Source organism: Pongo abelii, chromosome 4 (assembly GCF_028885655.2).
Source record: "Pongo abelii isolate AG06213 chromosome 4, NHGRI_mPonAbe1-v2.0_pri, whole genome shotgun sequence".
NCBI classification, from domain to species: domain Eukaryota; kingdom Metazoa; phylum Chordata; class Mammalia; order Primates; family Hominidae; genus Pongo; species Pongo abelii.
The window spans coordinates 90,797,814-90,817,323 of record NC_071989.2 but is presented as its reverse complement, the minus strand read 5'-3'; the positions used below and the strand labels follow the sequence as shown (position 1 = coordinate 90,817,323).

The 19,510-nt window shown below is 33.5% G+C and overlaps 1 protein-coding gene across 9 annotated transcripts in view; it reads right to left on the bottom strand.

Moving 5' to 3' along the window:
* XRCC4 (X-ray repair cross complementing 4) overlaps nucleotides 1-19,510 on the bottom strand; it is a 310,135-nt gene that overhangs the window by 124,313 nt on the left and 166,312 nt on the right. For all 9 annotated transcript variants that reach the window (XM_054555079.1, XM_024246673.3, XM_024246676.3 and 6 more), the window contains 2 exons: nucleotides 18,708-18,863; nucleotides 17,496-17,602 (listed from right to left, as the gene is read on the bottom strand). In XM_054555079.1, coding sequence (XP_054411054.1) covers nucleotides 17,496-17,602; nucleotides 18,708-18,863 — 263 coding nt within the window. The remainder of the gene's footprint in view (nucleotides 1-17,495; nucleotides 17,603-18,707; nucleotides 18,864-19,510) is intronic.

Sequence of the window (19,510 nt, the reverse complement as noted above, 5' to 3'; positions counted from 1 at the left end):
GTGAAAATTTATATTAGACTGTAATAAATCAAGGATATGTTGCCATCTGTAGAGTAACCACTAAAACAAAATCATATCTACAAGAAATAATAAAGGAAGAAAGTTGGAATAGTTAAAATAAAGAACAAATAGAATTTTAGTAGATCTAAAATATATATATAATTAACTTCATGAACTGCAAATGGAATAAATACTCCAATCAAAAGACAAAGATTATCAGATTTAAAAAACAACTATATGATGTTGACACAAGGACCGATCTTAGATATGTAAAAGATTGAAAGAATAATGGTAAAAAAAATTAAAAGATAAACCATGTAAACACCAAAGAAAAGAAAGTTGGAGTAGTTATACTACTATCAGATAAAGAAGATGTTAAGGAAAGAAGCATTACTAGAGATAATGAGAGATATTTCATAATTATAAAAAAGTCAATTCACCAATAAGCTATAACAATTCTAAATTTATATCCACTAAATAAAATATTAATAGTATATAAGCCTACATTTAAAACTAAATCTATTATTTTAATGTCTAAATGGACATTTAATATTAATTAATCAATATTAATTAAATGTAGTATTTATTAAATAAATACTTAATAACCTTTTAACACAAGTCCTTTAATCTAGGACTGAGCATAAATCACTGTTCTCCTGCTTTATTTGCTCTGCCATCAAATTGTAACAGAACTACCAAAAAAGCACCTTCTCTTCTTCCATTAAGATGAGAAAGAAATCATATATTCCACCTCTTTTAAGGAGCTCTAAATTATTTTATTAAAATGAAGGCATCGAATATAATTGAATTTAAAATACAAAGCCACACTCAACTATAGGATTTTAATAAATTAGAGTGTTCTATTTCAATAAACATAAAGAACTTTAGGATAGGAGGGCTCTCACAGATGAGCTCTGTAATCAGACTGCTTGGGTTAGAACTCTAACTCTACAAATTACTAGACAGCTTACCCTTAGGAAGTTCTCTAACCTTTACATGCATCAGTTCTTTCAGTTGTAATGGGTGATAATAATAGTATATACCTCATAGAATTGTTAAGTTAAATGAAATAGTGCTTAAATAATTTAGGTGTCTAAATTAATGGGTCTGTAGCAGTTGTGGTAGTGATGCCATAACAAAAAATAATAGTAATTCAAACAGTAGAAGTAGTAGTGAATAGTAGTAACAATAACTGTTAGTAGGAGAATTAGACGTACTACTAGTACAGCAGCAGTACTCATTATCATCAGTATCTTTATCTTCCTCCAAGGGTCACAAATACTTCTAGAAGTCATGCAAGTGATAAGAATAAACAATGTGAGCCAGATCTAAGATAATAAGGAGGGCTGCAGATTACTGAAAATCAGGAAACCAATGCCCTGTTTAAATGCATTTGTATCAATTATTTAAAACACTGATGTCACCGAAGAAGAAAGAAAATATGTAGCTTAGTTCGCAGAAAGGATCAACAATTTACTTCTGATTTTGTCCAAATTATTCATTTTAATTAAAAGATAATATAGCTCGAAAAGCAATGTGACTATCAGTACCCTAAGATCTTTTTTATTTTGTCACTCCCCAAATTACAACCTTTCTCTCTCGCCTCAAAAAATCCTGGGTGTTAACTAGGTTTACTATTTCTCAGCATTCCTGAGTTTTACCACAAGGCTTGAATTTGCCACTAAGGGTCTCACATTGAGCTTTTCTTTTGGCCACCCTACTTGTAACTGTTCTGTTTCACCACACCATGCATTCAGAATCTGCTTAGCGAGCCTGCTGATATCCATCCTTCACACATCCCCAGGCCCTCAGAGTTAAGTCGTGGCAAGTATCATGTTAGTGCTGATGGGCTGGCAACATTCCAGAACGTCATCATTGGTAACCTTGTCTATCCTTTTGATCTTAAATATGGCTTGCAGGCGATGCTGATGAATTGGCTCAGGGGACCAGATGTGCTGTTTGTGGTGGAGATTCCTGTCACAATCCCAGAAAGACAAGAATCCTACATATTACATTATAGACATTTAACTGATTTAGAAATTGTTGCTGCATTCACATCATCTTTTGTCTGAACTCAGTCATGGTTTGCTGTTTAACAGGGACAATGAACATGTCTAGCTTCACGTTCCTGGGACAAACAATTAAATGATCCACGCATTCTTAAGTCAGTTTTACTACAATTAATCAAAAAATTGATTAATTGTAGTATGAAGTACAATACCTTTTGCCTTTCTTAGGTAAAAATACTCAATTATACCCACAATCCTAGTCATACATGGGTCCTTAGATCTCATGACCTAAAGACCCTCATATTAAGTGCTCCATAAAGACTTGGTAGTACAATTTGATTTCTTCTTCAAAGTAATATAAATCTATTCTAGAACCACAAAATCAGCATGAGATAAAACTTGAGAGCCTCAAGATGACTATGTTGAACATATATATTTCATATAAAATTTTAAATTTCCTATTTAGCCACATTTAAAAAGGAAAAAGGAACAATATGTTGATATTAATATGTGTTTAACTAAATATACTCAAAATACAATTTCAAAGTATAATATAAACATTTATTAATGAGACATACTACATTCCATTTTTCATACTTGGCCATACCAGGTTTTCGAAATCCAGTGTGTAGTATACATTTACAGCACATCTCAATTTGGACTAGCCACATTTCTATCTTCAATGGCCTTAACTAGCTAATGGCAACCTTACTGAACACTGCAGCTCTAAACAAACCTCCAATCTAATGCACAGACAGATAGTGATTTAGCTATCTGTTTGAATGCTGTTACTTTCTCTTCTCATCTCATCATCTCATCTATTGTAGACTTCAGTTCCCTTTTAACAAGTCTTACTCCATCCTTTCTAGTTTAAGTATCAGTCTCTTAGATCAATGGTTTGGAATCAGTTTTGGAATATGGTCCCTTTTGAAAACAGCAACACTGCCAACATCTTGATTTGGATCCTTGCTTCAGAAAGACATAGACCTATTTGCATTGTTATGGGTGGAAATCCCCCTCACCCCCCAACACACCCAAAAAAAGATATTTTGGAGTCTGAACTCCCAGGACCTAAGAATGCAACCTTATTTGGATGTAGGGTATTTACAGAGGTAACAAAGTTAAAATGAGGTCATTAGGGTGGGCCCTAATCCAATATGACTGGTGCCCTTATAAAAAGGGTAATTTGAACAGAGATAGGTATAGAAGGAAGAAAATTTGATGTAACAGGGAGAAGCTGGTCGCCTATAAGCCAAGGAGAGAGGCCTGGTTAATAAATCATTCCCTCAAAGCCCTCAGAAGAAATTAACCCTGCCAACATCTTAATTTCAGGATCCTAGCCTCCAGAATGTGAGTAAATATATTTCTGTTGTTCAAGTCACTCAGTTTATGTACTTTGTTACAGCAGCAGCCTTGGCAAACTAACATATTCATATAGATATACAAATAGATATATAAACAGATAAACATAGAAAATTTTACACATAAATCCAGAGTTCAGAGATCCTTTCACTGAACACTTCTTAAAAACCACAAGTTAAGAACTCAACTTAAGGCAAAATAAACCAAATTAAGTAGCATTTGTGTATTGTTTCTGTCATCTATTAACATTAGTTATGCCAAAGGCCATTTGTGCTAAGATAAGTAAATTCTCAGAGTAGTCTGAGATCTGAGAATGTTTTTACCATTTACAACAATGGTAAAAAAACAAAACAAAACAAAACAAACCATTTTTTAACCATTTTCAGAATTCCTCCAAGTTTTTACATGTTTGAGGTTTAATATTATTCTTATGATTTTATGCTACATTTTAAAACTGTATCCTCAAATATATGATCCTGTCCTCATATTTAGTACATGTCCTCTTAAAACAGACATACAAACACTGTCCTAGGAAATACTTGTTTTCTTTACATACCTTCCCTTTTCTCACCTCATTCATATGAAAGTCGAAACCATCTAACACAGGATTTCTCACATGGCTTGCAGGGAACACTAATATCCACTGAAAAAAGTTCATAAAGTTTTATGAGTTTGAGAAATGTTGCAGAGTATGTACCATCTTTATCACCATGCACATTAATTAGCATATTAAAGACTCTGAGAAGTTGTGGGGTGGGGGAGCGGGGAGGGATAGCATTAGGAGATATACCTAATGTAAATGATGAGTTAATGGGTGCAGCACACCAACATGGCACATGTATACATATGTAACAAACCTGCACGTTGTGCACATGTACCCTAGAACTTAAAATATAATAAATATATATATATAAAAAAAGGTAAAGACTGAGAAGTTCAAGAAACTAAATGTTTAAGTTAAATAAGCAACTACATACTTTTTCTCATATACATTTTGCCCACTGAAACAGCTTATAGATGACACAAGTTAATGTCAAATTGCTATACTTTATACAATCCTGGTCACACATACTTGGAGCAAAACAGCAAAAATGCAACCAAGTAGCAGGCTGACTAGCAGTCTTGTGGGTGGCAGAACAAGTGTTATACCTACAAGATGTTCTATTCTCATTGAAGACACCCTTAAGCCACTTCCCTTGGGATATGAATGTAAGAATTAGAGAGAAAGGGCAGGAGGGAAGGCAGACACCAACAAAAATACACTGAGAGAGAAGGCACTCATTGAAGTTGAGTATAGTAAAAGCTTCATGTAAGAGTTACACAGGCTACAGAATTCTGCTGACATCTGCGTCCTTGTGCTGAGGTTCAGCTCTTCTTCATTCTTCAATAGCTCCAGTGATTTATGAAAATATTAGGGATTTATCAAAGCAATAAGAATAGAAAATAATACTAATAAGAATAGAAAAACAAGAAGTACACTTGTATTTCATTACCCTCTGGATTAATTTACTCTTGAATGAAACTTGCACTTTTGAACTTTGGCTTTCTTGACCTAGGATGTCCAAGAACTTTTCTCAATAGCCCAAATTATCGCAATTGTTTTGTTTTTTTTTCTTTTTTTTTGAGACAGAGTCTTGCTCTGTGTTGCCCTGGCTAGAGTGCAGTGGAGTGATCTTGGCTCACTGCAACCTCTGCCTCTCAGGTTTGAGCAATTCTCCTGATTCAGCTTCCCAAGTAGCTGGGACTACAGGCGTACGCCACCGTGCCTGGCTAATTTTTTGTGTGTTTTTAGTAGAGACGGGGTTTCACCATGTTGGCCAGGCTGGTCTTGAACTCCTGGCCTCAGGTGATCTGCCTGCCTCGTCCTCCCAACGTACTGCAATTACAGGCGTGAGCTACCCGACCTCACAACTGGTTTTTGGTGGGTGTGTGTGTGTGTGTGTGTGTGTGTGTGTGTGTGTGTTTTGAAATATCTCAAGATGATCAAATGCTTATTTTTTTTTTTTAGAAAGAAACTCTTAGAAAGTTTTTATTAATGAACAATTGATACACCATAAAATTCACCCAGTATAAATGTACAATTCAATTATTTTAGCAATTTATACTTGTACAACGATCACCTCAATCAGTTTTAGGACAGTTCCATCATGTCCAAAAATTCTCTTGGGCCCATTTGAATTAATCATTTCCACTCCAAGCTTTAGCAAACATTTAATCGGTTTTCAGTATCTATATATAATCCCTTTTTCTTGATATTACATATAAATGGGATCATACAATAAACAAGCTTTTCCATCTGGTTTCCTTTGCTTTAGCATAATTTTTCTGAGGCTCATCCACAATAAGTATCTATTGGTAGTTTACTCCTTTATATTGCCAAATAATACTTTATTGTATGGATAGGCCACATTTTATTTAATGTTTCACCAGAAAATGAACATTCAGAATTTTCCAGTTTGGAGTTATTATTACTAATGCTCTGATGAACATTCAAGTATATGTCTTTATGAGGACGTATGTTCTTATTTCTCTTCAGTAAAGACTTAGAAGTAGAATAGCTAGATTATAGGGTAAGTATGTATTTTACTTTTTGAGGAACTGCCAAATAGTTTTCTAAAGTGGTTGTAACATTTTACATTCCCACCAGAAATGTATGAGGATTCAAGTTTTGCCACATCCTTTCCTATACATTATTTTCTAACTTTTAGATTATATCCATTCAGGTGGGTGTGTAGTGGTATCTGATTTTAACTGTAATTTGTATTATCTAATGATTAAATGATGTTAAGCATCTGTTCATGTGATTATTAACCATTCTTACATCTTCTTCAATGAAATGCCTATTCAAGTCTTTTGCAAATTTTTTGACCCAGTTGTTTATTTTCTTATTATTGAGCTGTAAATATTCTTTATATATGCTAGAAACAAATCCCTTATCAGATATATGATTTGCAAATATTTTCTCCCAATTCATGGCATGTGTTTTCATGTTCTTAATGATACCTTTTTGAAGTGCAGAATTTTTTTATTTTGATGAAATCCAATTTATCAATTTTTTCATTTATGTATTGTGCTTTTGATATTATAGTTGAGCACTCTTGGCCTAAAACTAAGTTCACAGAGATTTTCTGTTTTCTTTCATAGGTTTAGCTATTATATCTAGGCCTATGATCCATTTTGAGTTAATTTTTGTGTTTCATATCAGGTAAACACCTATGTAATTGTTTTTCAAGTCGATACCCAATTGTCCAAGCACTGTTTGTCTAAAAGACTATCCTTTCCCCATTAAATTATCTTCGCAGCTGTGCTGAGGACCAATTGACCATAAACATGAAGGCTTTACTTCTACAGTCTCAATTCTAGATTCTCATTTCATCAGTGAGACTATGTCTGATATAATGACTATCTTTATAATAATCTTATTACATCATCTTGGTTATTATATCTTTGTAGTAACTTTTGAAATCAGAAAGAGTTCTCCAATTGTTTCTTGTTTTCCAAGATTGTTTTGTCTAGTCTTGCTTGCTTGAAATTCTACATAAATTTTAGGATCATTCTGTCAATTTTTGCTAAAAAACCAGCTGGGATTTTGATAGGCATTTCACTGAATCTATGTACCAATTTGAAAGTATTTATCTTAACAATATTAATTTTTTTTTTTTTTTTGAGACAGGGTCTCGCTCTGTCACCCAGGCTGGAGTGCAGTGGTGTGATCTCGGCTCACCGCAACCTCTGCCTCCCAGGCTCAAGCAATCCTCCTGTCTCAGCCTCCCAAGTAGCTGGGACTATAGGCATGCTCCACTATGCCTGGCTAACTTTTTTTGTATTTTTTGTAGAGATGGAGTTTTGCCATGTTGCCCAGGTTGGTCTCAAACTGCTGAGCTCAAATGATTTGACTGCATCAGCTTCCCAAAGTGCTACGATTACACGTGTAGGCCATTACACCCAGCCAATAATATTAAATTTCTAACCTATAAATACAAGATGTTTTCCCATTTACTTAAGTCTTCTTTAATTTCTCTCAACAATGTTGCATAGTTCTCAGTGTAGGAGTCTTGAATTTCTTTTGTTAGACTTATTTCTAGGTATTTTTTGATGCTATTGTGAAGGCAATTCTTTTCCTTAATTTCTTTATTCTTTATTTTTATTCTTTCTTTATTTTTTTTTTTTTGAGAAGGAGTCTTGCTCTGTTGCCCAGGCTGGATTGCAGTGGCGCGATCTCGGCTCACTGCAAGCTCTGCCTCCCGAGTTCACGCCATTCTCCCTGCCTCAGCCTCCGGAGTAGCTGGGACTACAGGCGCCTGCACCACGCCCAGCTAATTTTTTGTATTTTTTGTTTAGTAGAGATGGGGTTTCACCGTGTTAGCCAGGATGGTCTCAATCTCCTGACCTCGTGATCTGCCCACCTCGGCCTCCCAAAGTGCTGGGATTACAGGGGTGAGCCACCGTGCCTGGCCAATTCCTTATTTTTTAAAGATAGGTGTCTTTAAAAAATGTTGCCCAGGCTGGCCTCAAATTCCTTGGCATCACGAGTTTCTGGGATTACAGGAATACACCACCATGGCCAGGAGCAATTTTCTTATTTCATTTTTTGCTTATTCATTGCAAGCATATAGAAATACAATTGATTACTGTATATTGATTTTGTACACTATAACGTTACTGGAGTCAATTTATTAGGTCTAAGAGTTTTTTAGTGAATTCCGTAGTGTTCCTATACACTAGATCGTATCATCTGCAAAAAGGAACAGTTTTACTTCTTTTCCAATCTGAATACCTTTTATCTTATTTTCTTGCCTAATTGCCCAGCCTAGAATTTCTAGTGCAACACTGAATAGAAGTGATGGGAGCAGACAACCTTGTTTTTTCCCTATATTGAGGGGTAAACATTCAGTATTTCACCATTAAGTATGTGACAGCTGTGGTCTTTTGCCTAGATGCCTTTATTAGGGTAAGGAAGTTACCTCATATTCCTGGTTTGTTGAGAGTGTTTGTTATTAATGTGTGTTGGATTTTGTCATGTACCTTTTCAGCATCTATTGAGATGATCATGTGGTTTTGTGCTTTATTTTATTAATATTGTGAAATACTTTAACTGATTTTCAGATGCAAAAGTATCTTTACCTAAGAGGAATGAATCTCAGTTGATCATAGTGTATAATTCTTTCTGTATGGAGCTGGTTGCTTTTTGCTAGTGTTTTGTTTCAAATGTTTATATCCATGTTCATGATGGATATTTGTCTATAGTTTTATTTTCTTGCAATGTCTTGTCTGGCTTTGATATTATGATAACATCAGCCTCACAAAATGAGTTGGGAAGTGTTCGCTCCTCCTCTATTTTCTGAAAGAGTTTATAAGGAATTGGTATAATTTCATTAAATTTTCAATAGGAAACACCAGTGAAGTCATCTGGGCCCAGGGTTTTCTTTGTGGAAATATTTTAAATTACTAATTCAATACATTTACTTCATAATCTATTTCATATTAATATTATCTTTATATGTGGTAAATATAGAAATTTTGCTCTCATATAGCTATATTACCCAATTTGTCCTATTATTGTCATGTATATTGTATCTATCTATATTATAAACCCAATGTCACAGTGTTGTAATTATTCCTTTGTTCAATCTGGTATAAAAGACAATAATAAAAAAGAAAATATCTATTTATATTTTACATTAATCCACTATTTTATATTTTTTATTATTTTTATTTCTTCCCGTAGATTCATGTTATCATTTCATGTTGTTTCCTTTCACCCTGAAGATTTCTTAGTATGCGTCACAAAATAGGTCTGTCACCAATGAATCTGTTAATTAATAAATGTCTTTATTTCATCTTTATTTTGAAAGATACTTTGCTGGATATAAAAGTATTGGTTATGATTTCATTTTTTGTTCTTTCAGAATTTTGTAAATGCTATACCGCTGCCTTCTGTCCTTCATTGCTTCAGATAATAAGTCTGTTGTTATATTGGTGCTGTCCTATATGTGTCTCCCTCTATGGATTTCAAATGTTTTCTATGTATGTGTGTCTCAATGTATCTTTTTGTTTTTTTTCATTTTGGTATTTTTTATTTTTTTTAGATGGAATCTCACTCTGTCACCCAGGCTGGAGTGCAGTGGCATGATCTTGACTCACTGCAACCTCCACCTCTCTGGTTCAAGAGATTCTCCTGCCTCAGCCTTCCAACTAGCTGGGATTACAGGCACGTGCCACCATGCCCAGCTAATTTTTGTATTTTTACAGAGATGGGGTATCTCCATGTTGGCCAGGTCAGTCTCGAACTCCTGACCTCAGGTGTTCTGCCTGCCTCAGCCTCCCAAAGTGCTAGGATTACAGGTGTGAGCCACCATGCCCAGTGTATCTTTTAGTATTTATCCCACTTAAAGTTTACTGAGTTGCTTGGATGCTTAGATTAATGGTTTTCATAAAATTTTGGAAAGCTTTGGCTTTCATTTTTTCAAGTATTTTTTTTCTACCTTTCTCTCTCTTTTGTCCTAGAATTTACATTACACATATGTTGGCACATGTGATGTCCCAAAGGTCTCTGAAGATCTGTTCATTTCTCTTCCATCTTTTTTGCTCTTCATTCCTAGGAAATTATTCACTCTGTTGATCTATATTCAAGTTCACTGATTTTTTTTATTCTGACAATTTGAATCTGTTGTTCAGCTGCTATAGTAACTTTCTCATTTCAGTTATTTCTTCAAATTCAGAATTTTCATATTGTTCATTTCAAATAATTTCTATCTACTTATTGAGAATCTTTACTTGATACATTTATATCGTACTCTCCTTTAAGGCTTTAAACATGTTTTCGTTTAGTTTAGTATATAAATGTGTGTGTGTGTATATATACACACATATATATGTGTATATATACATATACACATAAACATACATATGTGGGTGTGTATATATATAGATACAGATATAGATATAGATATAAACTGTGCTTTGAAGTCTGTCTACCAAATTCAACATCTGAAACATTTTCTATTGACTACTTTTTTCCCCCAAGTATGGACCACATTTTCCTGTTTCTCTGTATGTCCAATTTGTTGAAAACTAAACATTTTAAATAATATATTGTAACAACTCTGGGTTTTGATTATTTTCCTTCTGAAGTTTGCTACTGTTGCTTTTTGTTTGTTTGTTTATTAACTTACCTGTGGTGAATGTATGAAATCTGTTTCTCTTGTGATGAGTGACAATTGATGTTTCTGCACAGTTTATTTCATTCTTGATTTTTAAATTTTAAAGCCTAGCTCCAAAAGGGTTACTCTGTGTCTAGACAGTTTTGAGGTCAGCCAGTAATTGATAGAAATAATGCAATAACACCTCAAGCTAATAGGTTTCTTTTCTTTTGTTGGGGGAGGGGTGGTGGCAGGTACAGGAGTATGTTGAAAGTCCAGCCTCTCTTTTTCTATTCTCCTATGAAGATATGTATTATCTCTAGGTTAGGCCAGAACTGTACAAATAGCTTGGGCCCTCTCTTCAGTCTCCACTGCAAAAGTGCATGCACACTTTCAGCTAGGAATATGTTTGCCCCAACCATGAGCACAACCAGGTTAGTAGATCCATTGGCCTAACACACCTACCCACTGACACCAAGATCATTACTTCTACTGACAATGCTGCTGGTTGTATCACCCTCTGCTGCAAATTGAGTGAGCCCTCTTTAGCTCAGGTACAGCAGTTGCCAGTCCTCATGGCCAGCCAGATGCTGGCATAACTTTCATACTGACCAAACTCATGAATGTGGGCAGGCAGTGATAGAGGCAGTCTTAGGCAAGCAAGAAATCCACAGACTCCCAGTTCCTACCCAAACTTCAGCAGTTTTTCAAGAATAAACAGTTCTCATATTGCTGTTTGCCTTTGGCCATGTTTGGAAGTACTTATTTGCTTATTTTTGGGTCAATTTTAGATTCATAGTTGATTTGAGGGTAAAGGATTTGCCAGTTTTCTCACTCATCCATAGTCAGAGACAAATAATATTAAAATAATTTTTGTCTCCCCCCAAACATATAAAGATGTAGAAATACTTGCCTAGGAGGCCATATCAAAGTTATATTTTAGTACTAGGAAATAAGAAACCATCATAGATTTACTAACAACCTTTGGGACATTTGAGAGTTCTCAGGTGAATAAATACTAAGTCAAAATCTGAAGAAATTAATATACACAGGGATGACTTCAACAGAAATATGTGCATTCTATTATTTTCTCCACAAGCTACCTACCATGAAGTCTTACTTGTTCAATTTGATGATGTTGACTATCCTTCTTGAGAATGTATGTACAAATAGGATCTTTTTTCTATATAGGAGAAAAAAGTGTTCCAATTATTCTCTTGTATCAGTGGCAATTTCCTCATTGTTAGAAAATTTGCAAGGGTTTTTGTAATATTTCAAGAGTAGACATGCTAATGTGGTTAATTATTATATTACAAGGCAAATACTTTTTCATTATTTTCCCCCATGTAACCAAAAGTAATGTACTTAATCTTTCTAGGCCTCTGTTCCCTCATTGGAAAAACAATGAGCTTAAATAACAGGATCTAGAACTACGCAGTCTAGATTTCCAAAGCATGTAACATTATTCTTAGCAACAATGGTTAGTATAAAAGCCCACTATTGCTAGGAAATACACTTAAATTTCTTTTCCAGTTTGGCGGTAGGTTTAACTAAATCAAGCTTTTAATTTAAAACTTATAAATAAATGTGTCTATGATAAACAAGCTGGGCAAGACTAAGAGCATAATCTGTTATTCTAAAGCTGAGTTTCTGAGTAATCTCTTTGGCAGTACATGTTGTTATCCCCTCTGTGAGTAGACATTCACTGTTTGAAGCAACAAGCCCTTTGATACTTAAAAATATTGGATTCTGTTCTATTTTTAAAAGGTACTATATCAGTATTCATCAACTGTTGGACATAGCCATTCATTTATTTTCAAAAAGGCTATTCTATAATCACACTTCCTTTCAGGAAGCCTACCAACTAAGTGAAAGCCTAAATTACTGATAGCAGTTATACAGGGACCTTCCTGTTGGTTAAGAAGCAGGATTAATTAAACTAATGTGCTAAATCTTGGGCTAGTAATTATGTAGAAAAGTGGTAGGAAAGCTTATTATATTTGTTTTTAGTGGTTGTGCACCTTTAATATGCAGCTAAAAAGAGTGAAACATTCTAGAAAAGATTTCTTATTTGTATTTTAGTAAGGCTCTTAATTATCCTATAATTGTAATAAATATTGTCTATTCTATTAATAGAAATAACTATAATTTTGAAATACTGATTATATATTAAAACAATTAATGAGGAATTAAAATCATTAGCCTTATGATAGCTAACTAATTAGGAGCCAATTAAGCATAGCTTTTCAAAATGTTTCACAAGAAAAATCCTATCTCTATCATATAAATGCAAATTTTCCACTAAATATTTGCATGCTTTTTGAATTATGTTAAGACTAAGAAATGTTTCATAATGGCTAAAATTCTTAGAATATTCATATATATTTTAAAATTGTTTTCACATACAATTCTGTTATTACAGCATGAAAATGGTTATGAAGCAATATTTTAAAACTGCACAATGTGAAACCGTTCTAATACCTGATATGGTTGGGGCAAATAAAAGGCCAATTGCATGTAGTGTTGTTGCAGATTTTGGCTCTAATGCTATACATAATGGTGCTTCTATCACTACATATTTTGGTGAGGTTCTGTTATTTAGTGGACATAGTTTAACAATGTTTCTCCTCAGATAGGGACATCGTGTTTTACCTTGATTTAGAAAGAAAAAGAGAGTTTCTTATAGGGAAGACTGTTTCACAGTATCTATAATAACTCAACAGGTTTCTATTAAATTCACACACACACACACACACACAAACACACACACACACAAACACACACACACACACACACACACACACACTCACTTTGGAGGCAGGAGGAGTCCAGACTAAGCAGGAAATCTTTAAAGCCACAAGTACTTAATACCAACTAGATAGGGGTGAAAGTGATCCCTACTTTCCTAGTCCAAAGCTTGAGCTATAAATAGAGACTACAGCAACTATTATGTTTATCATAATCTTAATATAAAACAAAGTGAAACACCTATAAAATCCAGGGCCTTAGTATGCAGCCATAGCTTAAGAAATAAAGTCAGTAATACAATCACTATCTATCTGGAAATTCTAAAATCCAAGACATAGTAAAAGTAAATCTTGTTATGGAAAAATATACAATGTAGTGTGGGGTGATATTGACTGTGATATTCAAGTTTCAGAATACTTTGGGAATTTCCTTTTAGCCAAGAAAATGAGTATTTTTTGAGGTTTTTCATGCCATGTCATACAGTACCTATGAGCACGATGTGGTTTATTAGACTGATCTACATTATCATTAGTTATTTCCTCAATAATCCTAGTGGCAGTGGGAAAATATGAAAATTTAGAGGAAAAAAAGCCATAAATTGATTGCATATTCATAAAAATGTAACTTAACAATTTCCTTCAAACTGTAATACCCCTACTCTACTTCTGGATACATGCATAAAAGTAACCAGACTTTTCCCTAGAGTGAATATGGTAAATATGAATTTACCATTTCATATTTGTGAATGAATTACCATACCATCTTTGTGAATATTTCTACATTTGATTATTAAAGAATAATTTCATTTGATTATTAAAGAATAATTTCATTTAAATGGGACAGTATATTTCATTAAATGGGACAGTAAGGTAAAAACAAGCATAACTACCAAATGAAAAGAAATTTCATTTCCATGTACAAAAGTATGATTGTATGTCTATTGTGTAATCCAATTCAAATTTACCATACTCAGATTCAGATTAACATATTCATCTTCATATTACTAAATGATCCTGATCTCACTAAACCTCTATTTTATCTTCAAGAAATTGGGTCATAATGTGAACAACTCAAGAGGAAATTTGGGCATTTTAATAATTAATGATAAAAATCCATTTACTATAACAAAGTAACTACCAAATTATATATTCAGCCACTTAAAGACAGCTTTCTGAAAGTCTGAATAAATTTATTAATCCCCATCAGATTCTCTTTTTCTTGTTTTTATTGTAGGAAAAGCACACAGGAAATTGCAATATCTAAAATAAATTCACAAATTTATTTGTATTCAAAGAGCAAGTAATTTATTATCAAGATGGCAGAATAAGATCAGGAAGAAATTCTCACTGCTCTGCCTCAAAAAACATAGTAATAACTATATAGAGTACCAAAAAGAAAGCTGTGTTCAACAGAATTATCTCTCATGGACTAAAAACATATTTTGTCTCTGTAGAAGAATTAATTGTGGAAACTGGTAAATTACAGGATGGCCTATTTTGTTGTTTAACATCTACAATTTTCTTTCTCAGATCTATGAAATCTAGTTCTTGATTCAGTGTCAAGCATTTGAGATGAGATTTAGTTTTCTATTTCAGTCAGCATCTGTTTCCTAAACATTTCTTTTTGAAGCAGAAGAAAAAAGGTAAAGTTCTATTATGCTATTAATTCTTGACATTGAAAACTTACTAAAAGCAAGTTAAATGCAAGAAAAAAAAATAGAAACAGAGACCTATAGATCATATGTGCAGTGAACTAGATGTGGGCTAAAGAAATAAAGACACATAAAACAGAGAAAAAACATGAAATAAACTAAACATTTCTAAAGAGAAGGGAGAATTTTGCCAAATTGAAAATAGTACAATTATAGCTTAAAGTTTTACTTAAAATAGACTGAACACATAAAAGTCCTCTTTCTCATATAGCCATATTTAACCATGTACTTTCTCATCAATAATTTTCACCTACTTCAAATATTGGTAAGATACTCTAAGAAACAAGACCAAAGGTCATTGTATTTAATAAAAATTCTTAAAGTTTAAATTGGAAAGAGTACAAATTATCTTTGTAAGTTTTTCTCTATTTGATTATTAAATAATAATTTCATTTTAAATGGGACACTAGGGTAAAACAAGCATAACTGCCAAGTGAAAAGAAATTTCATTCCCAAGTGCAAAAGTATGATTGTGTGTGTATTGTGTAATCCAATTCAAATCTGATTAGAATCAGATGAATCAACCAATTTAATCAATGTTAATAAGTTTCTGTGACTGCAGTTAGATACTTTCCTGTGCCTTCATCTGTTTATTCTACCTTTTCTCCTGTCATTATGGGGAGTGACTATGCTCCTGGCTAAACTAATCTACTACTTGTCCCTTGGATCCCAACCACTTATATTTTTAGAGACAGATTTCCAGTAGTTTTTCCTCTGTCTACTGCCTTGATGGTTTTACTCTCATCAGTATACAAACATATTCTTTCTTTTATTTAAAAACAACAAACAAAAATACTTTTCTTTATCCTGCTTCCCCCTCCAGCTGCCACCCCATGTCTTTCCTATTTTTTACAGTGAAATTTGTTGAAAGTATTGCCTGTCCCATCTCCAGTTCTCTCCTCCCATTCCTTTTGAAACTCCTATTCTCTCCTACCCCCTTCCTTCACCAATCCAGTGAATATGTTCTATTAAGATTCTTAATAACATTTGTATTGCTAAATCCATCAATCAGCAGGATACCACATTTATATTTTTGCCTCTTACCTCCTGGCTGCTCCCTCTCAGTCTTATTTGCTGTCATAACCCCTTCGTCAGCAAATCCTGCTGCCTCTAAGCATACCTAGAATCTGCTCCTTGCTCATCACCTCTCCATCACTCTGGTCTAAGCCAGCCTCATCCTTCACCCAATTGTTGTACTAGCTTCCCATCTGTTATATCTTCTTCTGCATTTGTCATCCTATAGTCTATTCTTAACACAATACACAGACTAATCCTGTTGAAATTTGAGTCAGATTATGTCACTTGAGTGTTTAAAATCCTTCAGTAGTTTCCAAGTTAATTCAAAGTAACAGGAGAAGTTCTAATGGTAGCCTATATTGCCCTACACGTGATGAGGTCCCATCATCTCTCTCATCTCATTTCCTAATTCTCCCAGTCTTCATCTTTCTACTTTATCCAGACTACACTCTATACTATTGCTTAAATGCATCAGGAACTTTGTACTTAGTGTTTTTTTGTTTTTGTTTTTGTTTTGTTTGGCATGCTCTTCTCCAAGATAGCCAGGTCACCTTCACCTTCTCACTGAGGCCTTTTCTGATAGTCTGGCTAAAATCATAACCCTCATCCTTATTCTCACCCTGACCTTTCTATCAGCCTTCTCTGGTTTATTTTTCTCTTTAGCACTTATCAACCTAACATATTTTATATTTATTCATCTTATATGTTTCCCTGACTACAATTTAAACTCCACAATGGCAGATTTTTGTGTTTTTTTGTCTAATGCATAGCAAAGTTTCTGGTGCATAATAGGAACTCAAAAATATTTTCTAAATAAATAAATCAAGCATTTATTTTAATAGTATTGGTTTTAGGTCAAAACCATCGAAGTATAAAATGAGTTCAGAGGCTCCTGTTTCCACTGCCACTAAGAAATCTATAAAACATTTTAAAAAATAACTCATGGGTTTAAACACTTGCTGGGAAGTTGATCCAATGGACTGAGTAAGTCATAGGTACTTTGAACTAAACTGCCATTTTCCCCCTTCTCTTTTCCTCTATTACATCTCACTTTTTGCAATCTTTTTTCTGAAGAGTGAAAGAAGGCCTCAACTTCAGTATAATTTAGAGCATTCTTGATTACTCTGCTCCAGTGGCCTATCCATGGCTTTAGCTAAATAAGATCTCAAATGTTAAAGGCAACCAGCTTTAAGCTGATGATATTTAGCATAAAGGTGTATCTTCCTCATTGCTTATGCTTTTCCTGGTTATATTTAACGAGGAATAGTATACCTTGGAGTATATGTGTATGAATGCTTGCTCGCACTGCTGTCCTAATGAGTTGCTGCATTTTACAAATAATATTAAGTTTTAACATTAAAAATTTGAGTTTTTAAAATAAAAATGCTAAAGAATTTTCATAGAATAAGGCTTTTCACAACATTTTTCCATTATAGTTTCTTGTCATTAGAGTAAGAAGCCCAAGTGAGATATTCAACAAAGGAGATAAATGTATATATCTCTTACCTGAAGCCAACCCAGAGGGATCAGTTTGGTTTTCACTTTCCTCATCAGTACTCTCATCATAGACTGGATCTCGGTCAGCAGTCATTTCAGAACAGATTGCAGTTTCCCTAGAAACAGAGAAAGGTAGAATTACAAATCATTGGCTCACCCCCTGCTAGGCAGCAAATTTACCAGTAAGTAATTATAGAAAATACTCCTAGAAAAAGATTCTAATTAGACAAACATATTGAAAATATATATAATTTAGATGAAAGCATCTTAAAACCTATACATTAACTCTCTTAACAACAAGTTTCTCTTTTACCTAATTTTAATCTGAATTTAGTACTCACTGTAATTAATATTAAATCAGTTTCTTATCAGGTACTATTCTTCTATCAAAATACTTTTTCTACCAAATTATCTCTGTGAGTCACAGAGTATTTAACATTTTACTAATCTCAGAACAGTTCTGCATTTCATTTGATCTCTGCAAAACCCTAAGATGGGTATCTTTACCTTTATTATGAGGATAAAGTGACTTGTCCAAAGCTATAAACCAATAGCTATGACTGCAAGACCAGTACCTGTGCTAGGACTAGCTGATATCAAATTTTTTTATACTATGTCACTGGTAATTCTGTACTTCTACTAAGATTCAAAGCAATGGACCCTAACTTGTATTTTCTAATGTGTAAAAAAGTTATAATCATCGAAAGCCATATCAGCCATTTGTCACTTAAGATTCTTCCATAAAAATCAAGTACATATGTACTTTCAGAGAAAACGTGAAAGAAGAATAAAACTGATAATCACACTCTAATCAGATAAAATAAGTGCTCCCTGGAATTTAAAATTAACCACTTGATTCTAAAGTTAACCATTGCCTAGACATCAAGTTTACAAATATGCATCCAACTTTTGTAGTTCTGCAGATGAAAGTTTTTTTTAAAATTAGTATGTCTTACTAATGTCTAAGAATTAAACAATACTTTAATAAGTCTCATGTCAGTTTTTTAATTTAAGTGTAGGTGAGACAGTTGAGCAGACATGGAGAGAGCATGCTGAGAACTCTCTCGCCCATGGCACCCCTGTCTAACAGCCTGAACATCCACATCCAGACTACCAAATTAACTCATATGATCAAAAAGTTGGCATCTGTTCATTAACTTTGCGAAGAAATTTCACTTAATTGTATGCATCTGTCATCCAAAAACAAGATGGCAAAAATACCCTTCTTGTTTGATGTCCTTTTCTCGTTCTTCAGCTGCATTTAATAATTTATTATGCAAACTTCTGATTTTTGTCTTCTTCTCATTCAACACCAGAATAAACCGCTTATAAAGATCAGTCTCCAAAGCTTCCTTAGCGCTCACACATTTTTCAAATCTAAAAAAGTAAATAAGTAAACAAATTAGTCATGCAGTTCTGCTTAGCATTAACATAATTCAGTCTAATAATCAAGAAGATTTCAAGAAAAATTTTCAAGGAAAATACAATTAAAGATTATTTTCACATATGCTTTCACTGACTTGGAAGTTTTATAAAGATGGTTAAATACACAATTAGAAATTATTGGTTATTAATGTAATTTATGTACTGAGATAAGGATCAAAATTGAAAACTGATACAAATAAGCCTTTAGAAAATCAAAACGCCTAAAGATAATTTATTGATGTCTATGGTTTATTTACAAAAGGATGTTTTTATGGAATAAATTTCAAACAAGAGTAAATGTAGCCTGTTTCCTCAGTACTATGTTAATATTATTGTAAAAGCAACTATAATTTGTTTTGTGATAAGGCAACATAGTTAATTTGTCTGATTTCTCTACTAGACAACAAACTGCTCCACAACAAGAACATGACTTATCCAGTTATATTCTTATAAGCGAGCACCACACACACACATACAAATACATATAGAAATGCAATACACATACACAATGAAAGTATTCTACTTGATATAGCCAAGGAGAAATTAATAAAACAGCAAATGTAAAACACTACATATCTTCAAATTTAGATATGTAAGAC